Genomic DNA, 19,128 nt, shown 5'->3' with positions numbered 1-19,128 from the left:
ATTCAGGGATTGCTCTAGATGACCCATGATTAGGTTGGCCTAGGATGGTGCCATGTGGGTGCCAATAGACATACCCCGTATTTGCTTGTAGGTAATGCCTTCAAAGAAGAAGTAATTATGGGTGAGGATATAGTTGGTCATGGCGACTAGGAAGGAGGTTGTTGGTTTGCAATCCATTGGGCGTTGGGAAAGGTAGTGTTCAACAGCAGTAAGGCCATGGGCATTAGGGATGCTTGTGTAAAGGAAGGAGGCATCAATAGTGACGAGCATGGTGGTAAAGGAACAAGAACTGTGGAGAGTCAGTGGAGGAAATGGTTGGTATCTTTTATATAGGAGGGAAGGTTCTGGGTAATAGGCTGAAGGTGTTGATCTATGAGAGCAGAGATCTCTCAATGGGAGCACAGCAACTGGCCACAATGGGCCATCCTGGGTGGTTGGATTCATAGACTTTAGGGAGCCTGTAGAAGGTAGGCATGTGGGGAGTGGTAGGGCTGAGGAGAGAGATGGACTCCAGAAAGAGGTTCTGGGATGGGTTTAAGGATTTGACAAGAGACTGGAGATCCAACTGGTTTTCTGGAATGGGGTCACTGGCAGGGTTGGTTTGTGGATGAATCTGACAGCTGGCTCAGTACTTCTGCCAGGTAATCCTTGCGGTTCAAAACAATAGTGGTGGAGCCTTTGTCAGCAGGTAAGATTATAAGGTCAGGATCAGGTTTTAAGTGATGGATTGCAGTTTTTTCTGCAGATGTAAGGTTAGTTTGCATGTTGAGGGATTTGGGGAATGATGGTGAGGCAATGTTCGACATTAAGAAATTCTGGAAAGTTAACAGTATGAGATTTGGGGGTTATGGAAGACATACAGAGCCGTCATGCATGTTTACAATTGGTCAGAATGCAATAACCTAAAATTGTGGGAGAAGTAAAGGTAACTACTCACTATATAGCAAAGGCATTGTGTAGTTGATAAGCAAATGAACAAGACGAAAAAATATCTAAGCTTTCAGACAAGTTTTTCTTCAGGTCTAACATAATACATGTACACACTCTGGTAGAACACACATCCAACGAAGTTTAGCAACATTTATGATCTCATTTGTGCACCTAGTGACCATTCAGTGCCTCAAATATATTTTGAGTTGTTCCTTTACTTCTTCTATTACTTATGTTTCACAAAGGAACATTTATTACACCACAGAGATTAAAATTTGATAATAAAGGAAACAAACTGCAATGATTTGAGCTCAAAGAAGGAAAACAAATCTGTCAAATTATACTCAGATGATAAGTTCCTTGACTGTGTAACAAAACAAATTTTTAAGGATGAATCCTGTTAATTGTATTCAAGTGAACATACTAAGAAAGACAAGACAGAGCACAGGGGGTGGGGACAGAGAAAGGTCATCAACATGTTACGTCCTGAGTGCCATGTCAGCAGTTTCAAGCACCATAGTTGCATATGCTTCTATGTCCTTTCAGTCCTTATAGGATCATTACTGGGGATCAAACACACAAAATACAAACACAATTTTGAAACTACAGAATATGTCCGTAATTGTTTATGTAGCTGTAGCTGATGTGGAAAATTTACAAAGATGAGAAAATAAAAAGACAGAGAGAGAAAAAGGATCGATTCAACTATCGTTATTCTCAGAATTCAACAACAGTAAGTCCAAAAATTTAAAAGGATCCCACACACCTGTGTGACAAGTGCCTTTGTTTCTGGTGTTATTGAATCCTGAAAAAGTGTCCGAAACTCTTTCGGACTGCTAAGCTTGAACTCTTCTGCACTTGCAATATACTGCTGAATTTCTGATAAGCACTGTTCAGCCACTTCTGGAGATGAAGACCACTTTTCAATGTGCTGTGATGCCAGAAGGTCTATTCCCTTTGCACACCACCGATTAGCCTAGAACACAAAAATAACTAAATTCAATTTATATACAATGTCATCAATATTTTTCAACTTAACGATTTGTTTTATGTAATTATAGCAATAAATTAGATTTACTTTATGGAAATGTTATTGCTGTAACTGCCCACAACACCAAAAATTGCTTTTTTTCTGCGACAATATGTCTTAAAACAAGTGCTGCAGCACAGAACCCCATTAAGCCAGTCAGAGGAGTGTAGTAAATAATTCTTCAGGCATTGGCCAAGTGTTCTTAGCTGGCGCAGAGGGCAGATGGAGAAAGAATTACAATGTTATTATTTATTATTAAAATTTACAGTAACCCAGGAAAGGCGGCGTAGTGATACAACAGTAGGCCTAAATTTTAGAGGATCCAGTTTCATTTACTACTGTACACTTCTGACATGAGTTTTGTAAAATCACAATCGGATAAGTGCCGAGATGAAGTTTTACTTAAAGTCTGCCATATCAATCACCCAATCTTTCTTTTAGACAAAACTGGCTGCACTGGCACACACACACACACACACACACACACACACACAGGGACACTATGGGCCAACGTAAAAGGTGGATATGATTCAAAGACAGACGTCACTAGTGAATAGAAAACACAGAGTATCTGACCACTGCTACAGCAGCGGTTTAAGGGTAGCATCTTTGACTAGTAATCAAAACGTCCTGGGTCCCAGGTTTGATTTAAGCCACTTCTTAAATTTTGAATAAAAATTATCGGCATGGCAGGCAAAGACTGGTGACTTATGAAGTCACCCTCATTCTGCCAACAGCCACATCAAAGAGGGTGGGGAGCAGACAGAGGTCCAGGGCGCCCTTTTGTCCTTGGTGTGGGGAAACAGTTCCTAAAAGATGGAAGAATCAGCAATGATCAATGGCATGAGGATGCGGAAGGCAATAGAAACCACTACATTTAAAACACGTAATGTGTATTCACAGGAAATGGGGCCTGTAACTGAAGATAGTGTCATGACGATTTCTCCAACGGCAAAAGATTCCACATTAGTCCCCCATTTGAATCTCTGGTAGGGGACTGCCAAGGGAGAGGTGACCACGAGGAAAAAAAAAAAAAAAAAAATTAAATAAGCAACAAAAGGGCAAAATTCTATGAGTTGGAGTGTGCAATGTCAAAAGTGTGTGTGTAGTAGAGAAGCTATACAATCTGAAAAGGAAAATGCAAAGGCTCAATCTAGATAGGGAGGTATGTCAGAGATTGAGCTACTTTGAACAATTCAGTGAGAGAGTTATTCTCTTAAGCATTAACAGCAAATCAACACGAACAACAATAATTTAGGTATATAAACCTTTGTTACAAGCATAAGATGAAGAGATAGAGACAATATGTGAGGATATTGAAGGTTTCACTCAGTGTTTAAAGGGAAATGAAAATCCAACATCATGGGTGATCAGAATGTTATAATATGGAAAGCAATAGAAGACTTGAAAATATGGGCCTAGTATATGAGCCTGGTATACGGTCCTTGTAGTCAAAATGAGAAAGTGGAATGACGATCAAGTTCCGCAGTAAACTGCAGCTAGTTACAGTGAATATACTATTCAAAAATCACAAGACAAGGTGGTATACATGGAAAAGCCCTTGAGACATGGAAAGATAATAGCTGGATTACATCATGGTGAGATGGAGAGTTTGGAATCAGTCATTGGATTGTACCCAGGAGCAGCTATAGACGCAGACCATAATTTAGTAATGATGAATAATAGACTTAAGTTTAAGAGAATCATCCCCAGGAATCAGCATGGAAAAAAGTGGGATACTGAGGAATAATAAGATGCATTTGAAGTTCTCTGAGCCCACAGATGTTGCAATAACGAATACCACAACAGACAGCTCAGCTGAAATGGAATGGACATATCTAAAATGGGCCTCATGATTGTTAGATAGACAAATATAGGTACAAGGAAGGTAACTTCTAAGAAACCTCGGGGAACAGAAGAAATACTGCAACTGATCGACAAAAGATGAAAGTAAAAAAACGCTCAGGAAAAAGATAGGAACACAGCAATAAAGGTCACTTAGGAATTAAAAAATAAGAAATGTGAGGTAGCAAAGGCAAAAAACAGCTGAAGGAAAAATGTGAGGAAATCAACGAAGGAATTGCCATCTGAAGGACTGATTCAGCATACTGAACAGTCAAAATAACATTCAATAACATTAAAAGCAAAGAAGTCAACATTAACAGTGTAATAGGAATTCCACTGTTAAATGCAAGAGAGGGACAGCAGAATAGGTGGAAAGAGTACACTGAGGACCACTTCAATGTGTGGAAACTGTTTGATGAAGTGATAGGAGAAGAAATGGAAGTTGATAAGGAGGGCACAGTAGATCAAGTTTAGATTCACAGTTTGGCAGAGCTGTGGAAAACTTGCAATCAAATAAGATTGAAGGCATGGGTAACATTCGTTTGGAATTTCTGAAATCACTGGGGCAGAGTGGCAACCAAACAACTACTCAAGCTGGCATGTAGAGTCTATGATACTGGAGACATACCATCACACTTTAGGAAATATATCATATACATATTTATGAAAATAACAAGAGCAGATTGGTATGAGAATTATTGTACAATCAGCTTAACACTTCATGCACGAGTAGCAAAAAGACAAAGAAAACAAACATTCAAGATCTCTTAGGTGCTGATCAGTTTGGGTCTAGGAAAGATAAGGGCACAAGAGAAGCAGTTCTGACATTGCGGTTGATAATGAAAGCAACACTTAAGAAAACTTGACACACTTTCATAGCATTTGTTGACCTTGAAAAAGCATTCAAAAAAACATTATGTTCAAAATTCTTGAGAATGTTTGAGTAATGTATAAGGAAAGTTCATTAATATGCAATATGTATAAGAATGAAGAAGGGGAAAAAAATGGGACCCCAGGAATGAATTGCTCAGATTAGAAAGGGTGTACGACAGGGCTCCAGTCTTTCTCTCCTACAATTCATTCTGCACATTGAAGGATCAATAACAGAGATAAAAGACAGATTCACAAGTGACATTAAAATCCAGAGAGAAAGAATATCAATGATAAGATTTGCTGATATCATTGTTATCCTCTCTCAAGCCATACACAGTGGTATGCACTGGTCACTAAACACAGATATTGATTAACAGTAAACTGAAGAAAAATAAAAATAATGCAGAGCAGCAGAAATGAGACCAGAGATAAACTTAATATCGAAATTGGTGACAATGAGGTAGATGATGTGAAGGAATTTCACTACACTGGAAACAAAATAACCTATGACAGATAGAGCAAGGAGGACATAAAAAGTAGTCTAGCACAGGCACAGAGGACATTTGTGGCCAAAAAGCTCTATTACTATTAAACAAGAGCCTAATTTGAGGAAAAAATTTCACAGAATGTACACCAGGAACAAAATGCTGAATGGAACTGAATCACAGATATTGGGGAAACCAGAAAAGAAGAAAATCCAAGCATTTGCAATGTGGTGTTGTAGAAGGATGATGAATATTAGATGAACTGATAAGAAAATAAATGAGGAAGATCTCCACAGGATTGGTAAGCAAAAAAAATATATGAGAAACATTGACAAAAACAAGAAAAGGACGGTAGCAAACATGTAAAGACATCATGGAACTGGAAGGAGGAGTAGAGAATAAAAACTGTCGAGGTAGACAAAGATTGGAATATATACAACAAATAACTGAGGGCACTGGGTGTAGGTGCTCCCCAGAGATAAGGATGTTGGCACAGAACAAGCAGTCAAGGCACATACAACACACAGAGCGCTAACCATAAGCCTCAGCAGAAAAAAATCCAAAAAGAGGTAAAGAGGAAAGAAAATTTACAACTGATATTTATACAGAGAGAGGCTACTGGATTTACAACTCCTTTGTAAACGTTATTGAATGGTCTACTGTTCTTCATGTGAAGTAAAAACAGTTCATCCAATATTTAAAAAAAAAACACAACACACAGATGTCACTAATATTTTTAACAGCTGTATGTGCTAGGAGTTCAAGATACCCAAGAAATTCATCATAGGGTGTGCCCCTCAAAGCAATAGTGTAGGATCCAAAGCCTATCCCCCCCCCCCCCCCCCCCCTACACACACAAAACCCCCATGTAAATGAGACTTGAAATCCTAGCAGTTAATTGCCCAAGCATTCCCCACATATCATCATTGTTTGAAGTGTCCCTAAAAAGTTGTGGAGCTCACACAGGAGAAACAGAAAGCTGACTAAAGCCCAAAACTGATATCAAGGAAATTTTTGGAGCAAATCTAATCTAACAGAACATCAAGAGGGTATGCTAAATGGAAATAGAGGTGAACTATTCATCAACACAGACAACAAATTCAAATCCACTGAGATCGAAATTGAAGCTGAAGGCGAGGTTGTTTGGAGAAGATGCAGTATGAATAATGGGCAAAATTTATAATTCAATTCCTTCATCAATCACCAGACTCGCCACCAGATGAGACCAAACATTCTACAGAAAACCTAAATTCACTAGAATATAACTTTCCCAATCATAATGTCATCAGATAAAGTTTTAATCATACGAAACTTGACTGGGATAATTACAGTTTTGTCGGTTTTGTAAGTGACAAATGTTACAGACATCTTGTAAAACAATAATAAATGTCTTCTCTGAAACTGTTTGGAAACTCACTCATGATTGAGATACATTAGAGCTAACAGGAGAAAAATGGAACTGGCTTATTTCAGGATGTCCACATTAAAACTGGTATCAACGATCACAAAGCAGTAGAAGCATTCACAAAGAAAAAAATAGGAATTAAAACATTTACTCCACCCTCCAAAACTCCCTCCCACCACCACACAGAATCCAGAACCTAAACAGACCAGAAACACAGTCATGAACCTTTCCTCCAGAAGCCTTAGCCCCACAGAAATATCAGTCCTTTCCAAAGGTCTCACCTTTTGCCCCACTCACAAATTCAATCATGTAGGACTTGTTAAAGACCTTCTCTCCTCCTCCCAGTCCCTACATTAGGGAACACTTTTTCACCACCAACCCAACCAAAGACCAATGTTGAACCCTATCTGACTGAGTCCACTCCTCCATCCAACCATGATCCACCCCCACTACCCCCAAATCACCCCCTCTTAACTTTCCACAATTTCTTAACCTCAAAACTTGCTTCTTCATCATTCCCCAAATGCAAACTAACCTTACATCTGCAGAAAGAACTGCAGTTGACCACCTAAAAACTGATCCTGATCTTATAACGCTACCTGCAGACAAAGGCTCCAGCACTGTTATTTTGAAATGCAAGGATTACCTGGCAGAAGGACTCCACCAGCTGTCAGATACATCCACCTACAAACCTTGCCACTGTGATCCCATTCCAGAAATCCAGCAGGACCTGTCTCTCCTCAAATCTTTAGGCCCATCCCAAAACCTCTCCCCGAAGTCCATGTCTGCCCTCACCTCTACCACTCCCTAGACTACTATCTTCTACATGCTTCCTAAAGTCCATAAACCCAACCACCCAGGATGCCCTATTTTGGCCAATTGCTGTGCCTCCACTAAGAGAATCTGTGCTCTCATAGATCAACAACTTCAGCCTATTTCCAGAACTTACCCTCCTATATAAACCAACCATTTTCTCCGACTCTCCACAGTTCGTGTTCCTTTAACACATGGTGCCCTGCTTGTCACTATTAATACCACCTCCCTTTACACTAACACCCAATGGATTACAAACCAACAATATCCTCCCAAGTCGCCATGGCAAACTATATCCTCACCCATAATTATTTCTCCTTTGAAGGCATTACCTACAAACAAATCTGGGGTACTGCTATGGGTACCTGCATGGCACTATCCTATGCCAACCTATTCATAGGTCATCTAGAGGAATCCTTCCTGAACACCCAGAATACTAAACCCCACACCTGGTTCAGGTTCACTAATGACACCTTTGTGATCTGAATCGAAGGGGAGGATATCCTATCTGCATTCCTCCAGAAGCTCAACAGCTTATCCCCCATTTGCTTCAGTTGGTCTTACTCAACCCTACAAACTACATTCCTAAATGTTGACCTCCACCTCAAAGATGGCTACATCATTACCTCTGTCCATATCAAACCTACTAACCACATGCAATATTACCACTTCGACAGCTGTCACCCGTTCCATACCAAGAAGTTCCTTCCATACAGCCTAGCCATCCGTTGTCATCACATCTTCAGTAACGAGTGGTCCCTCTTGAAATATACCAAGGGTCTCTCTGAAGAATTCACAGACAGTAATTATCCTCCTAACATTGTACAAAAATAAACGTCCTGTGCCTTATCATTCCAGTCTCCCACCTTTTCCCAAGTCTCACTGTCCGGCCACAGAAGAGCATTCCCCTCTTAGCTCAGAACAATGCAGGACTAGAGCAAACTCAATTACATTCTCCATTGTGCCCTGAAATCAGAACTGTCCTGCCCACTATCCTTCCCACCCCTCCCACAATGGTATTCCGCCATCCACCAAACCTACCCAATATACTCGTCCATCCCTACACACCCTTGCTTCCAACCCCTTACCTCATGACTCACATCCCTATAATAGACCTAGGAGCAAGACCTGTCCCATACAGCCTCCCACCACCACCTACTCCAGTCCAGTCACAAACACTGCCTATCCCATCAAAGGCAGGGCTACCTGTCAAACCAGTCATGTGATCTACAAGTTAAGCTGGAACCACTGTGCTGCATTCTATGTGCGAATGACAACCAACAAGCTAGCTATCCACATGAATTGCCACAAACAAACTGTGGCGAAGAAACAACTGGACCATCCTGTTGCTGAGCACGCTGTTCAACACGACATACTTCATTTCAACGACTGCTTCACAGCCTGTGCCATAGGTATCTTTCCCACCAACATCAGTTATTCTCAACTGTGCAGGTGAGAACTCTCCCTGCAATATATCCGATGTTTCCATAACCCTTCTGGCCACAACCTTCATTACTCATCTTTTGCACCCATCCAGCCACTTCCCTGTCCCCATTCCAGCACTACACAGCCCTCATTCCACCAATGCACCCAGTCTTTTTACTTCTCACCTTTCCTGTCCCCCCCCCCCCCAAACCCACCTTTCCCCTGCTCCTGTCCAACCTCCCAACTGCAACTAGCTGCCCTACTCTCTCTCCACCTCGTCCTTGCGTGCTCTGCAACAGCACTTCACTGTGCCCTACCCCTAACCTGCTATCCCTCTCCCTCCCCGCCCCAGCCTCCTCCTTACACCCACCCAGTTGCCTCTCCTGTCATGCATGCTGCTGTTGCTCACAGTGTGGCTTCAGCCGCCAAAGGCTGCAGACGTGTGTGCGCGCGCGCTCTCTCGTGCGAGTGAGCGCGCGCGCGTTCTCGTGCGCATGTAGGGCATGTCTATTTTCGACAAAGGCCTAAGGCCAAAAGCTTATATTGTGACAGTCTTTTTGTTGTGCCTATCTGTGATGCAGCATCTCTGCTATATAGTGAGTGGAAACTTTCCTTTTCATAATAATGAAAACAAATTGAAAGATTTACATATTTAGTAAACTACATTAAGATATAGTAGTGTCATATTTCAATAGGAACTTGAAACATTTAGCTCTGGCAGAAACATGTAGAGGAACTGTAGTCAAGTTAACAAGTATAATTAACCAAGCATTCAGAAAGTGTACCTAGTAAAACAGTACAGGATGAAAGGGGCCATCCACAGTGACTAGTCTCTGTTAAGGAAACAGTGTCTACTGCAAACAAGGCATAAAACAAAGCATAGGGTTATTGATGAAGACATGCTAAAGGAAACACATTTGGCCATGAAAAGGATAATCCCTGAACTCTTCAATGACTAATGTATCACAGTCTCATCAAAAGATCTCTCACAAAACCAAAGAAATTCTAGTCACGTGTACAGGTGGTACATGGCACTGAATTTAGTGTCCAGACCCACATGGATGACACAGGAGCTGCAACTGAATCAAAAGTAGAAGCATTCTTCTCCATTTTCCAATGGTCTTTTTCAAACGACAATCTAATAGCACTACCCCAGTTTAATTCTTGCACCAGTGCTGGGTAATTTAGATATAGAACCTCTGACTTTTTGTAGATGATGCAGTTACCTATCATGAAATATTGTCTAGAACAAAGGTGCAAAAATCGGGTAGATCTTGATAAGATTTCAAAGTGGAGCAAAGATTTGTAATCGGCTTTAAATGTGCAGAAATGAAAACTCTTACAGTTCACAAAACACAAAAACACTGTATCCTAAGACTATGATATCAGTAAGTCACAGCTGGAATCAGTGAACTACAAACACCTGGGAGTAGTAATTTTAGGGATATTAAACAGAATGGTCAGACTCGGCTGCATGCAAAACAGATGTCAGATTTCAGTTCACCAGAATGATACCTGGAAAATACAAACAGTCTGCAAAGGAGACTGCTTACAAAACTCTCTTATTGCTCAAGTGCATGGGACACACACACCAAACAGGACTAAGAGGGGAGAATGAATATATACAAAAATGGGCAGCATAAATGGTCACAGGGAGCTTTGACCCAAGAATGTATTCACAGAGAAGCTGAAAAACATTAACCGGCATATAAAGATAAACACCAACTATCCAACAAAAGCCAACTTTTAAGCACTCACTCTGCCCACTCTTCATACACAAATTGAATGGGAAGGGAACCTAATTACTATCAGCAACAGCTTATATGGAATTAAGTACCATGTTTTTTTTTTATATCTATGATGTATAATTTCCCTTGTATACCATAGTTATACTTTTAATCAAACAATGGAGACTCCAGGTAGGAATATCAACAATGTAGGAAAAGACACGATTGCTACTTACCGCAAAGCAAACACATCAAGTTGCAGACATGCACGATTAAAAGACACTCACATATAGCTATCAGCCACAGCCCTTGTCAGTAAAGATGACCTCATCAGGGGCAGGCCACATGTGAAAGCAGCTATGTCACTTACCAGCTCTGCTTCAATCATTGCACAGCTATTTATATTGGTATGACTACAAACCAGCTGTCCACCAACATGAACGGTCACTGCCAAACTGTGATCAAGAGCAAAGTAAATCACCCTGTGGCACAGCTTGCAACTGAACAGAACACACTTGATTTCAATGGCTGCTTCACTACCCAAGCCATCTGGAACTTTCCCTTCACCACCAGCTTTTTTGAACTGCACAGATGGGAGTTATCCTTACAACATATTCTCCTCTCCCATCATTATCCCACCCTCAACCTATGGAATCATAGTTTCCCCACACTCTCCACCCAATAGTTTCCACCCCCTCTGACCTATAATTTCCTCCCCATTCTCAGCTCCCAACCCAGTTTATTTGCAGCCCTCTGTCAACACATCCACCTGTCTTTCCCCACTCCTTTCCATTTTTGCTCCTTTCTTCCCCACCTCTCTGCCCTACAACCTCCTGATGCTGCACCTGTTGGCAGTCTAGTCCACCAGACAGCATTGATCTCTTTCCCTACCCACAGACTACTATCCCTTCCCCTTCCCCACCCTTTCCAGACTGCTGCTTGCATCCCACGTGATATTGCATTTCAGGCTGAGATGCTGGAGTTGGTGGTCGCGCATGCGCAAGAGCGCGCGCGCGTGCGTGTGTGCATGCGTGTGTGTGTCCGTGTCCGTGTGTGTGTGTGTGTGTGTGTGTGTGTGTGTGTGTGTGTGTGTGTGTGTGTGTGTGTGTGTGCGCGCGCGTGTGTCCCTATTTACTGACTAAGGCTGTGGTCGAAAGCTATATGTGAGTGTCTTTTAATCATGCCTGTCTGCAGCTCGACATCTCTTCTTTACAGTAAGTAGCAAACTATATTTTCCTACATTGTTTAGTTGTATTTTTAATATGCTTTTATATATGTTCCTTACTGCCAGCACAATTTGACTGTGTATATAAATACAATTCATTTACTGTAAATTATCAATGTGTGCATACAACAATCACATACGGTATGTACATTTTTGGACATGTAATGGCATTACGCTTCTGAGAAGAAGATACTGACAGCTGCTAAACGAATATTAAGTATGTTTCTGTAATATCCTTCTTATACTTTACATACATGTGTGGGTGAACTTCTAACAATATACAGGGTGTTAAAAAAGTCCGGGAACACTTTAAATTATCTATTGCACAAGAACTAAACACTGTACAGATGTCATACATATTGCATTTTGAAGAGAAACTATGAAAGTTGTTTTTTTTTTTTTTTTTTTTTTTTTTTTTTAAACATGCATTTGATATGCAAATCATGAGTGACCCGGCATACATCAATACGGTAATCAAATTCTTGCCCTACCCATCCCAACACGGCATCGTCGACTGTGACAGTCGCTTCCCGTATTCTCTCCCGGAGCTCTGCTACATCACGTGGTAGAGGCAGTACATACACCAGATCTTTAATGGGTCCCCACAGAAAAAAGTCACAAGGAGTGAGATCTGGTGATCGGGAAGGCCATTTCATGAAACAACTGTCCACTTCTGTGGCACAGCCAATCCATTACTGCGGCAGCTCAGTGTTCAGGTACCCATGAACTACATGATGAAAATGTGAAAAGTGGCTTCGATGCTAAAAATTAGGTGATCAACAATGGCATTCCAATCCTCATTCAACTGCTGCAACTAAGAACAAAACTCAAAAGGCTTGTCATTGTCATCATCACTGAGTTTCTGCACTAGCTCCAATTTGAATTATTTCACAGACAGCTTCTGTCGCAGGACTTTCCACACTGTCACTGGAGTCATTTCGAGGTCATGGGATGCATGACACACTGATTTCTTTGGACTCCTTATGAATGTCTCTTGTAGGTGTTCCACGTTTACTTCACTCACACTGGGATATCCGCTTCTCTTTGCTGGGTGCAAGCAACCCGTAGTAACGAATTTTTTGTGCCAGTAGTAAATGGCCTTCCTTGTTGGTGGCTTCTTACCATGTTGTTGTTGTTGTGGTCTTCAGTCCAGAGACTGGTTTGATGCAGTTCTCCATGCTACTCTATCCTGTACAAGTTTCTTCATCTCTGATTAACTACTGCAACCTACATCCTTCTGAATCTGTTTAGTGTATTCATCTCTTGGTCTCCCTCTATGATTTTTACCCTCCACATTGCCCTCCAATACTAAACTGATCCCTTGTTGCCTCAGAACATGTCCTACCAACCGATCCCTTCTTCTAATCAAGTTGTGCCACAAAATCCTCTTCTCCCCAATTCTATTCAATACCTCCTCATTAGTTATGTGATCTACCCATCTAATCTTCAGCATTTTTCTGTAGCACCACATTTCTAAAGCTTCTATTCTCTTCTTGTCCAAACTATTTATCGTCCATGTTTCACTTCCATACATGGCTACACTCCATACAAATACATTCAGAAATGACTTCCTGACACTTAAATCAATACTTAATGTTAACAAATTTCTCTTCTTCAGAAACTCTTTCCTTGCCATTGCCACTCTACATTTTATATCCTCTCTACTTCGACCATCATCAGTTATTTTGCTCCGCAAATAGCAAAACTCCTTTACTACTTTAAATGTCTCATTTCCGAATCTAATTCCCTCAGCATCACCCGAGTTAACTCGACTACATTCCATTATCCTCGTTTTACTTTTGTTGATGTTCATCTTATATCCTCCTTTCAAGACACTGTCCATTCCGTTCAACTGCTCTTCCAAGTCCTTTGCTGTCTCTGACAGAATTACAATGTCATCGGCGAACCTCAAAGCTTTTATTTCTTCTCCGTGGATTTTAATACCTACTCCGAATTTTTCTTTTGTTTCCTTTACTGCTTGCTCGATATACAGTTGAATAACACCAGGGAGAGGCTACAACCCTGTCTTGCTTCCCTTTCGTGCCCCCTCGACTCTTATAACTGCCATCTGGTTTCTGTACAAACTGTAAATAGCCTTCCGCTCCCTGTATTTTACCCCTGCCAACTTTAGAATTTGAAAGAGAGAATTCCAGTCAACATTGTCAAAAGCTTTCTCTAAGTCTACAAATGCTATGAATGTGGGTTTGCCTTTCTTTAATCTTTCTTCTACGGTAAGTCGTAAGGTCAGTATTGCCTCATGTGTTCCGATATTTCTACGGAATCCAAACTGATCATCCCCGAGGTTGGCTTCTACCAGTTTTTTCCATTTGTCTGTAAAGAATTCGTGTTAGTATTTTGCAGCTGTGACTTATTAAACTGATAGTTCGGTAATTTTCACATCTGTCAACACCTGCTTTCTTTGGGATTAGAATTATTATATTCTTCTTGAAGTCTGAGGGTATTTCACCTGTCTCATACATCTTGCTCACCAGGTGGTAGAGTTTTGTCAGGGCCGGCTCTCCCAAGGCTGTCAGTAGTTCTAATGGAACGTTGTCTACTCCTGGAGCCTTGTTTCGACTCAGATCTTTCAGTGCTCTGTCAAACTCTTCACGCAGTATCATATCTCCCATTTCATCTTCATCTACATCCTCTTCCATTTCCATAATATTGCCCTGAAGTACATCGCCCTTGTATAGACCCTCTATATACTCCTTCCACCTTTCTGCTTTCCCTTCTTTGCTTAGAACTGGGTTTCCGTCTGAGCTATTGATATTCATACAAGTGGTTCTCTTTTCTCCAAAGGTTGCTTTAATTTTCCTGTAGGCAGTATCTATCTTACCCCTAGTGAGATAATCCTCTACATCTTTACATTTGTCCTCTAGCAATTCCTGCTTAGCCATTCTGCACTTCATGTCAATTTCATTTTTGAGACATTTGTAATCCTTTTTACCTGATTCACTTACTGAATTTTTATATTTTCTCCTTTCATCAATTAATTTCTATATTTTTTCTTTTTACCCAAGGATTTCTACTAGCCCTCATCTTTTTACCTACTTTATCCTCTGCTGCCTTCACTACTTCATCCCTCCAAGCTACCCATTCTTCTTCTACTGTATTTCTTTCCCCCATTCCTGTCAATCGTTCCCTTATGCTCTCCCTGAAACTCTGTACAACCTCTGGTTTAGTCAGTTTATCCAGGTCCCATCTTTTTAAATTCCCACCTTTTTGCAGTTTTTTCAGTTTTAATCTACAGTTCATAACCAATAGATTGTGGTCAGAGTCCACATCTGCCCCTGGAAATGTCTTACAATTTAAAATCTGGTTCCTAAATCTCTGTCTTACCATTATATAATCTATCTGATACCTTCTAGTATCTCCAGGCTTCTTCCAGGTATACAACCTTCTTTCATGATTCTTGAACCAAGTGTTAGCTATGATTCTACCAGGTGGCTTCCTCTTTCATTTCTTAGCTCCAATCCATATTCACCTACTACGTTTCAGTCTCTCCCTTTTCCTACTATTGAATGCCAGTCACCCATGACTATTAAATTTTCATCTCCTTTCACTACCTGAATAATTTCTTTTATCTCATCATACATTTCCTAAATTTCATCATCATCTGCAGAGCTAGTTGGCATATAAACTTGTACTACTGTATCAGGCATGGGTTTCGTGTCTATCTTGGTCACAATAATGCATTCACTATGCTGTTTGTAGTAGCTTACCTGCACTCCTATTTTTTTTATTCATTATTAAACCTACTCCTGCATTACCCCTGTTTGATTTTGTATTTATAACCCTGTATCCACCTGACCAAAAGTCTTGTTCCTCCTGCCACCGGACTTCACTAATTCCCACTATATCTAACTTTAACCAATCCATTTCCTTTTTTAAATTTTCTAACCTACCTGCTCGATTAAGGGATTTGACATTCCACGCTCCAATCCGTAGAATGTCTGTTTTCTTTCTCCTTCTTACCATTCTTGGTTCTAAACATTCGTTGAACAGCTGTAGCACACTTGTTTTTGTCAAACTCCAAAACAAAGAAAGCTCACTCCACACCTGAACACACTATATTTGTGACTAGTGTCGATTCTCGGCAAATTAGCAATCTACACTGCGGCAGTATACATGAAAGAAGAAACTTTCAGTGCTTCTCTTCAGTATGACACATATGTATGATATCTGTAAAATGTTTGGTTCTTGTGCAATAAATAATTGAAAGTGTTCCCGGACTTCATGTACACCCCATATAACATCCCACATTTTGTTGACTTCTGAAAATGGCAGATTGCTATGTTGAAACCGATAAAATGAAATAAATTTGTAATTGTTAAACTGGTAACAATTTTACTTTAAAATCCTAAAACACAGTATAATAAGAAGTACTCTCTCTGACATACTTCACAGTGGTTTGTAGGGTACAGAAGTAGATGTATTCATTATGGGCGATGCTTGACAACATATTCGTGACATACATGAAACAACTTCAATTTCTGTGTGCTTCTCAGGTAGAACATTAGTGACAAGATGATTATAAAGCAACACTTGTCAATATTTGCTGCTTTGTGTGTGTGGTTTAGTTCTCAATGAACAGCCTACAAAATTGAAACATGGGCACTCCCTACAACCAGAAATATCCATAACAGACGATTTTCCTATGTTAAAAATATGGTTTGGATTGCTGTTATTCTGACTGATTATAACATTCAAATAGCCTGTTTGGTCAATATTGTCACAAAATATATGTTAATTTTATGTAATCAAAGTTCAGAAATGATTAAGTTTCAGTAATTGGTCATGTGATCAAAAATGCTAAGTTACTGCCTGAAGCTCTGGTGATGTCACAGACTAGGAGTAAGACAAAAAGCTATATGTGTTTTACAGGTGTTCGCCAAAGTCACTATGTTTCTTTGTGTTTCTTCTGCAGACAATTTAGCTATTTAATTATGGAAAATTCATTTTCAACTTTTAAGTAACAATGGACAAGAATTTTGCGAATATTGATAGAGGAAACCTTCTGGAAGTTCATGTGTTTACTTCCACTAGATCAGCAATGTGCACAAAGGTGGGCATTATCTTCCCATCTCCCCACACCATCATTAAACTCACTCAAAATGAATCCATATCTTATATGTAGATTATCGACAGTCAGATTCATGTGAAATACACTTTCAGAAACTAAGATGAGCTTGGCCTGTAAAACATGCCATCATTTACTGTCACTGCAGTCATGAACTATGACCCAAAGCACAATAAAATTCTTGGCACATCTTATATTGACTTCCTCGTATACAACATACTGAGCAGAGGTAGTGCAGTGTGAGTTGATTCTGTGGCACAATGAGTAATCTGTCTGACTATGGATCAGAAGGTTGCAGGTTCGAATCTACACAACATCATAAATTTTTATTAGTTCGAATCCTGGCAAGGTCATAAAATTTTAAAAATGTTACATGAAACATGATAATAGCATTAGCAAGAACTCATTGTGGCAGTTGGTTCAATGGTGGAATTTATTATAGTCTCTCATTAATTTTGGTCAGAGATATAGATAACTTTGGATCAATGCATTTAATTTGAGCACATATAATGCATTTAATTTGAGCACTGCTAGTGGTGAACGTATCACCACAGGCCATAGTACAATGAGGTGCAGAGTGAGATTTTGTATATGGAAAGATATAAAACACGTGGGACATTTGTGAGTGGAAACTAACGTCAGTATCTGAAGCAGACTTGCGTCATCTTTACATAAGATAATGAAACTTTTAACAGTAAGGATCCTAGTTGGACAGTACAGAGATAAAAAAAGTATTGTTTCCAATAAAGTAAACGTGTGTGGTCACATTAACTAGAAATCATCTTGAAGGTGACCCTTGTGAACTGCAACTGCAAATGTAAATGTAACCACATGCCAACGGCAGGGAAAACTCAATAATACTACGTTTCCAATCAGTGTTGTGAAATATTGTAAATGTGGTTTTGTTTTCCTACAAGAAGACTGTCAACTCATCTAAAAATTCGTTAAAATTTTCCTTGAGGGTAGATTTGAGCCAGTGAGAAATAGATAACCGCTTATAAACTATTACAGTCCACCACTCTACCAATTGAGCTACCGAAGCTTGCATGTAATACTGGGTATAATGACAGTCAGTTCTCAAAATTTCACTAAGAGTTTAATTGCGTTGAATGACATTGTGTCTTTCCATGCAATAGTGGGAAAGCATATCTCGGATGTAAATTAATGTTACCTTAAGTTAGGGAATTTGTGCCTCATTAACGAGGCATTTGGCCAGTGCAACCACTTTTTACACATCTCATTCTTTGGAATACTCAAAAACTATATATTTAAGGGGTTCTTAGAGATTTATTAGTACAATGTGGACTATGCACCATTTGTTACCCATTTTCCAAAAAAAGATATTATTGTGAATGAGCTTTACAATAGTAGGGGCAGTGTACTAGCTAGTGACATCACAGGCACCCCATTACTCACATGGAGCATTTAGCAGGCTTTCAAATTACTTGAAATTCATTTGAACTTTTTTTTAAAAAAAAAAAAAAAAAAAAAAAGGAAACTTATGAGCACACATGACATAACTGACCATTTAGGACAATTTCCAGGGAATAGTCTCCCTCACACACACACACACACACACACACACACACACACACACACACACACACACACGATAAAAAAGAAAGTATAAAGGAAGCAAACAATTTCCAAGGATAACAGTTCATTACCTTCTCTATTCGATCCTGCAATTCTTTATTTTTTACTAGAGTTTCCAATCGGCAGTTAATTCTTTCCGAAAGAATATCACACATACGCTGAAGTTCATCACATTTCGGCTGAACACAATCCAATGGACAATAATGACGACTGGACAGAAGCTGCTGTCCTGTTGTAATTAGTTCTTCTGCTCGTTCTATATCCATCTGTAATATTAAGGTTTTTCTAATGAATATTTACTATACCTGCTTAAAGTGTAAGATTAGTTAATAAATAAAACTTAGTGGTGAGCTTGCACATGCTATGGAGCTTCCTGATAAGCAGTGCAATAAAAGAGGGGAAGGGAAGATTTTTTGAGGGGGGAAAATTGCAATGTATTCTAATTTTTACTATGATTATAAATAAAGGTGAAATAGTTGTACTTACCAAACACATTTTTTGGAAACCTCTAGCTTCATTTAACAGTATTTCAACTCTAGCTACAGTTTCACCAATCTCAGTCATTTCACATATTGTTTTTAGATGGCTATCAAAATTACCCTGAAAATATCAAGCATTGCAAATGAAAAGAATAAGCACTGAAGTATATCAAAGATAAATGGCAATGAATTAAATGAAACTGTAAATGAAG

The 19,128-nt window shown here is 39.7% G+C and overlaps 1 protein-coding gene across 1 annotated transcript in view; it reads right to left on the bottom strand.

Moving 5' to 3' along the window:
- Positions 1–19,128, bottom strand: part of LOC126174324 (guanine nucleotide exchange factor DBS-like) — a 377,138-nt gene that overhangs the window by 100,074 nt on the left and 257,936 nt on the right. The window contains exons 10-12 of the mRNA XM_049921026.1: positions 18,924–19,037; positions 18,509–18,703; positions 1,697–1,906 (exon numbers count right to left, since the gene is read on the bottom strand). Of these exons, the coding sequence (XP_049776983.1) occupies positions 1,697–1,906; positions 18,509–18,703; positions 18,924–19,037 (519 nt within the window). The remainder of the gene's footprint in view (positions 1–1,696; positions 1,907–18,508; positions 18,704–18,923; positions 19,038–19,128) is intronic.

The sequence above is a fragment of the Schistocerca cancellata genome, chromosome 1 (genome assembly GCF_023864275.1).
Source record: "Schistocerca cancellata isolate TAMUIC-IGC-003103 chromosome 1, iqSchCanc2.1, whole genome shotgun sequence".
Lineage (NCBI taxonomy): Eukaryota > Metazoa > Arthropoda > Insecta > Orthoptera > Acrididae > Schistocerca > Schistocerca cancellata.
The sequence above is the reverse complement of the archived record's forward strand: the minus strand, read 5'-3'. Positions and strand labels throughout refer to the sequence as shown.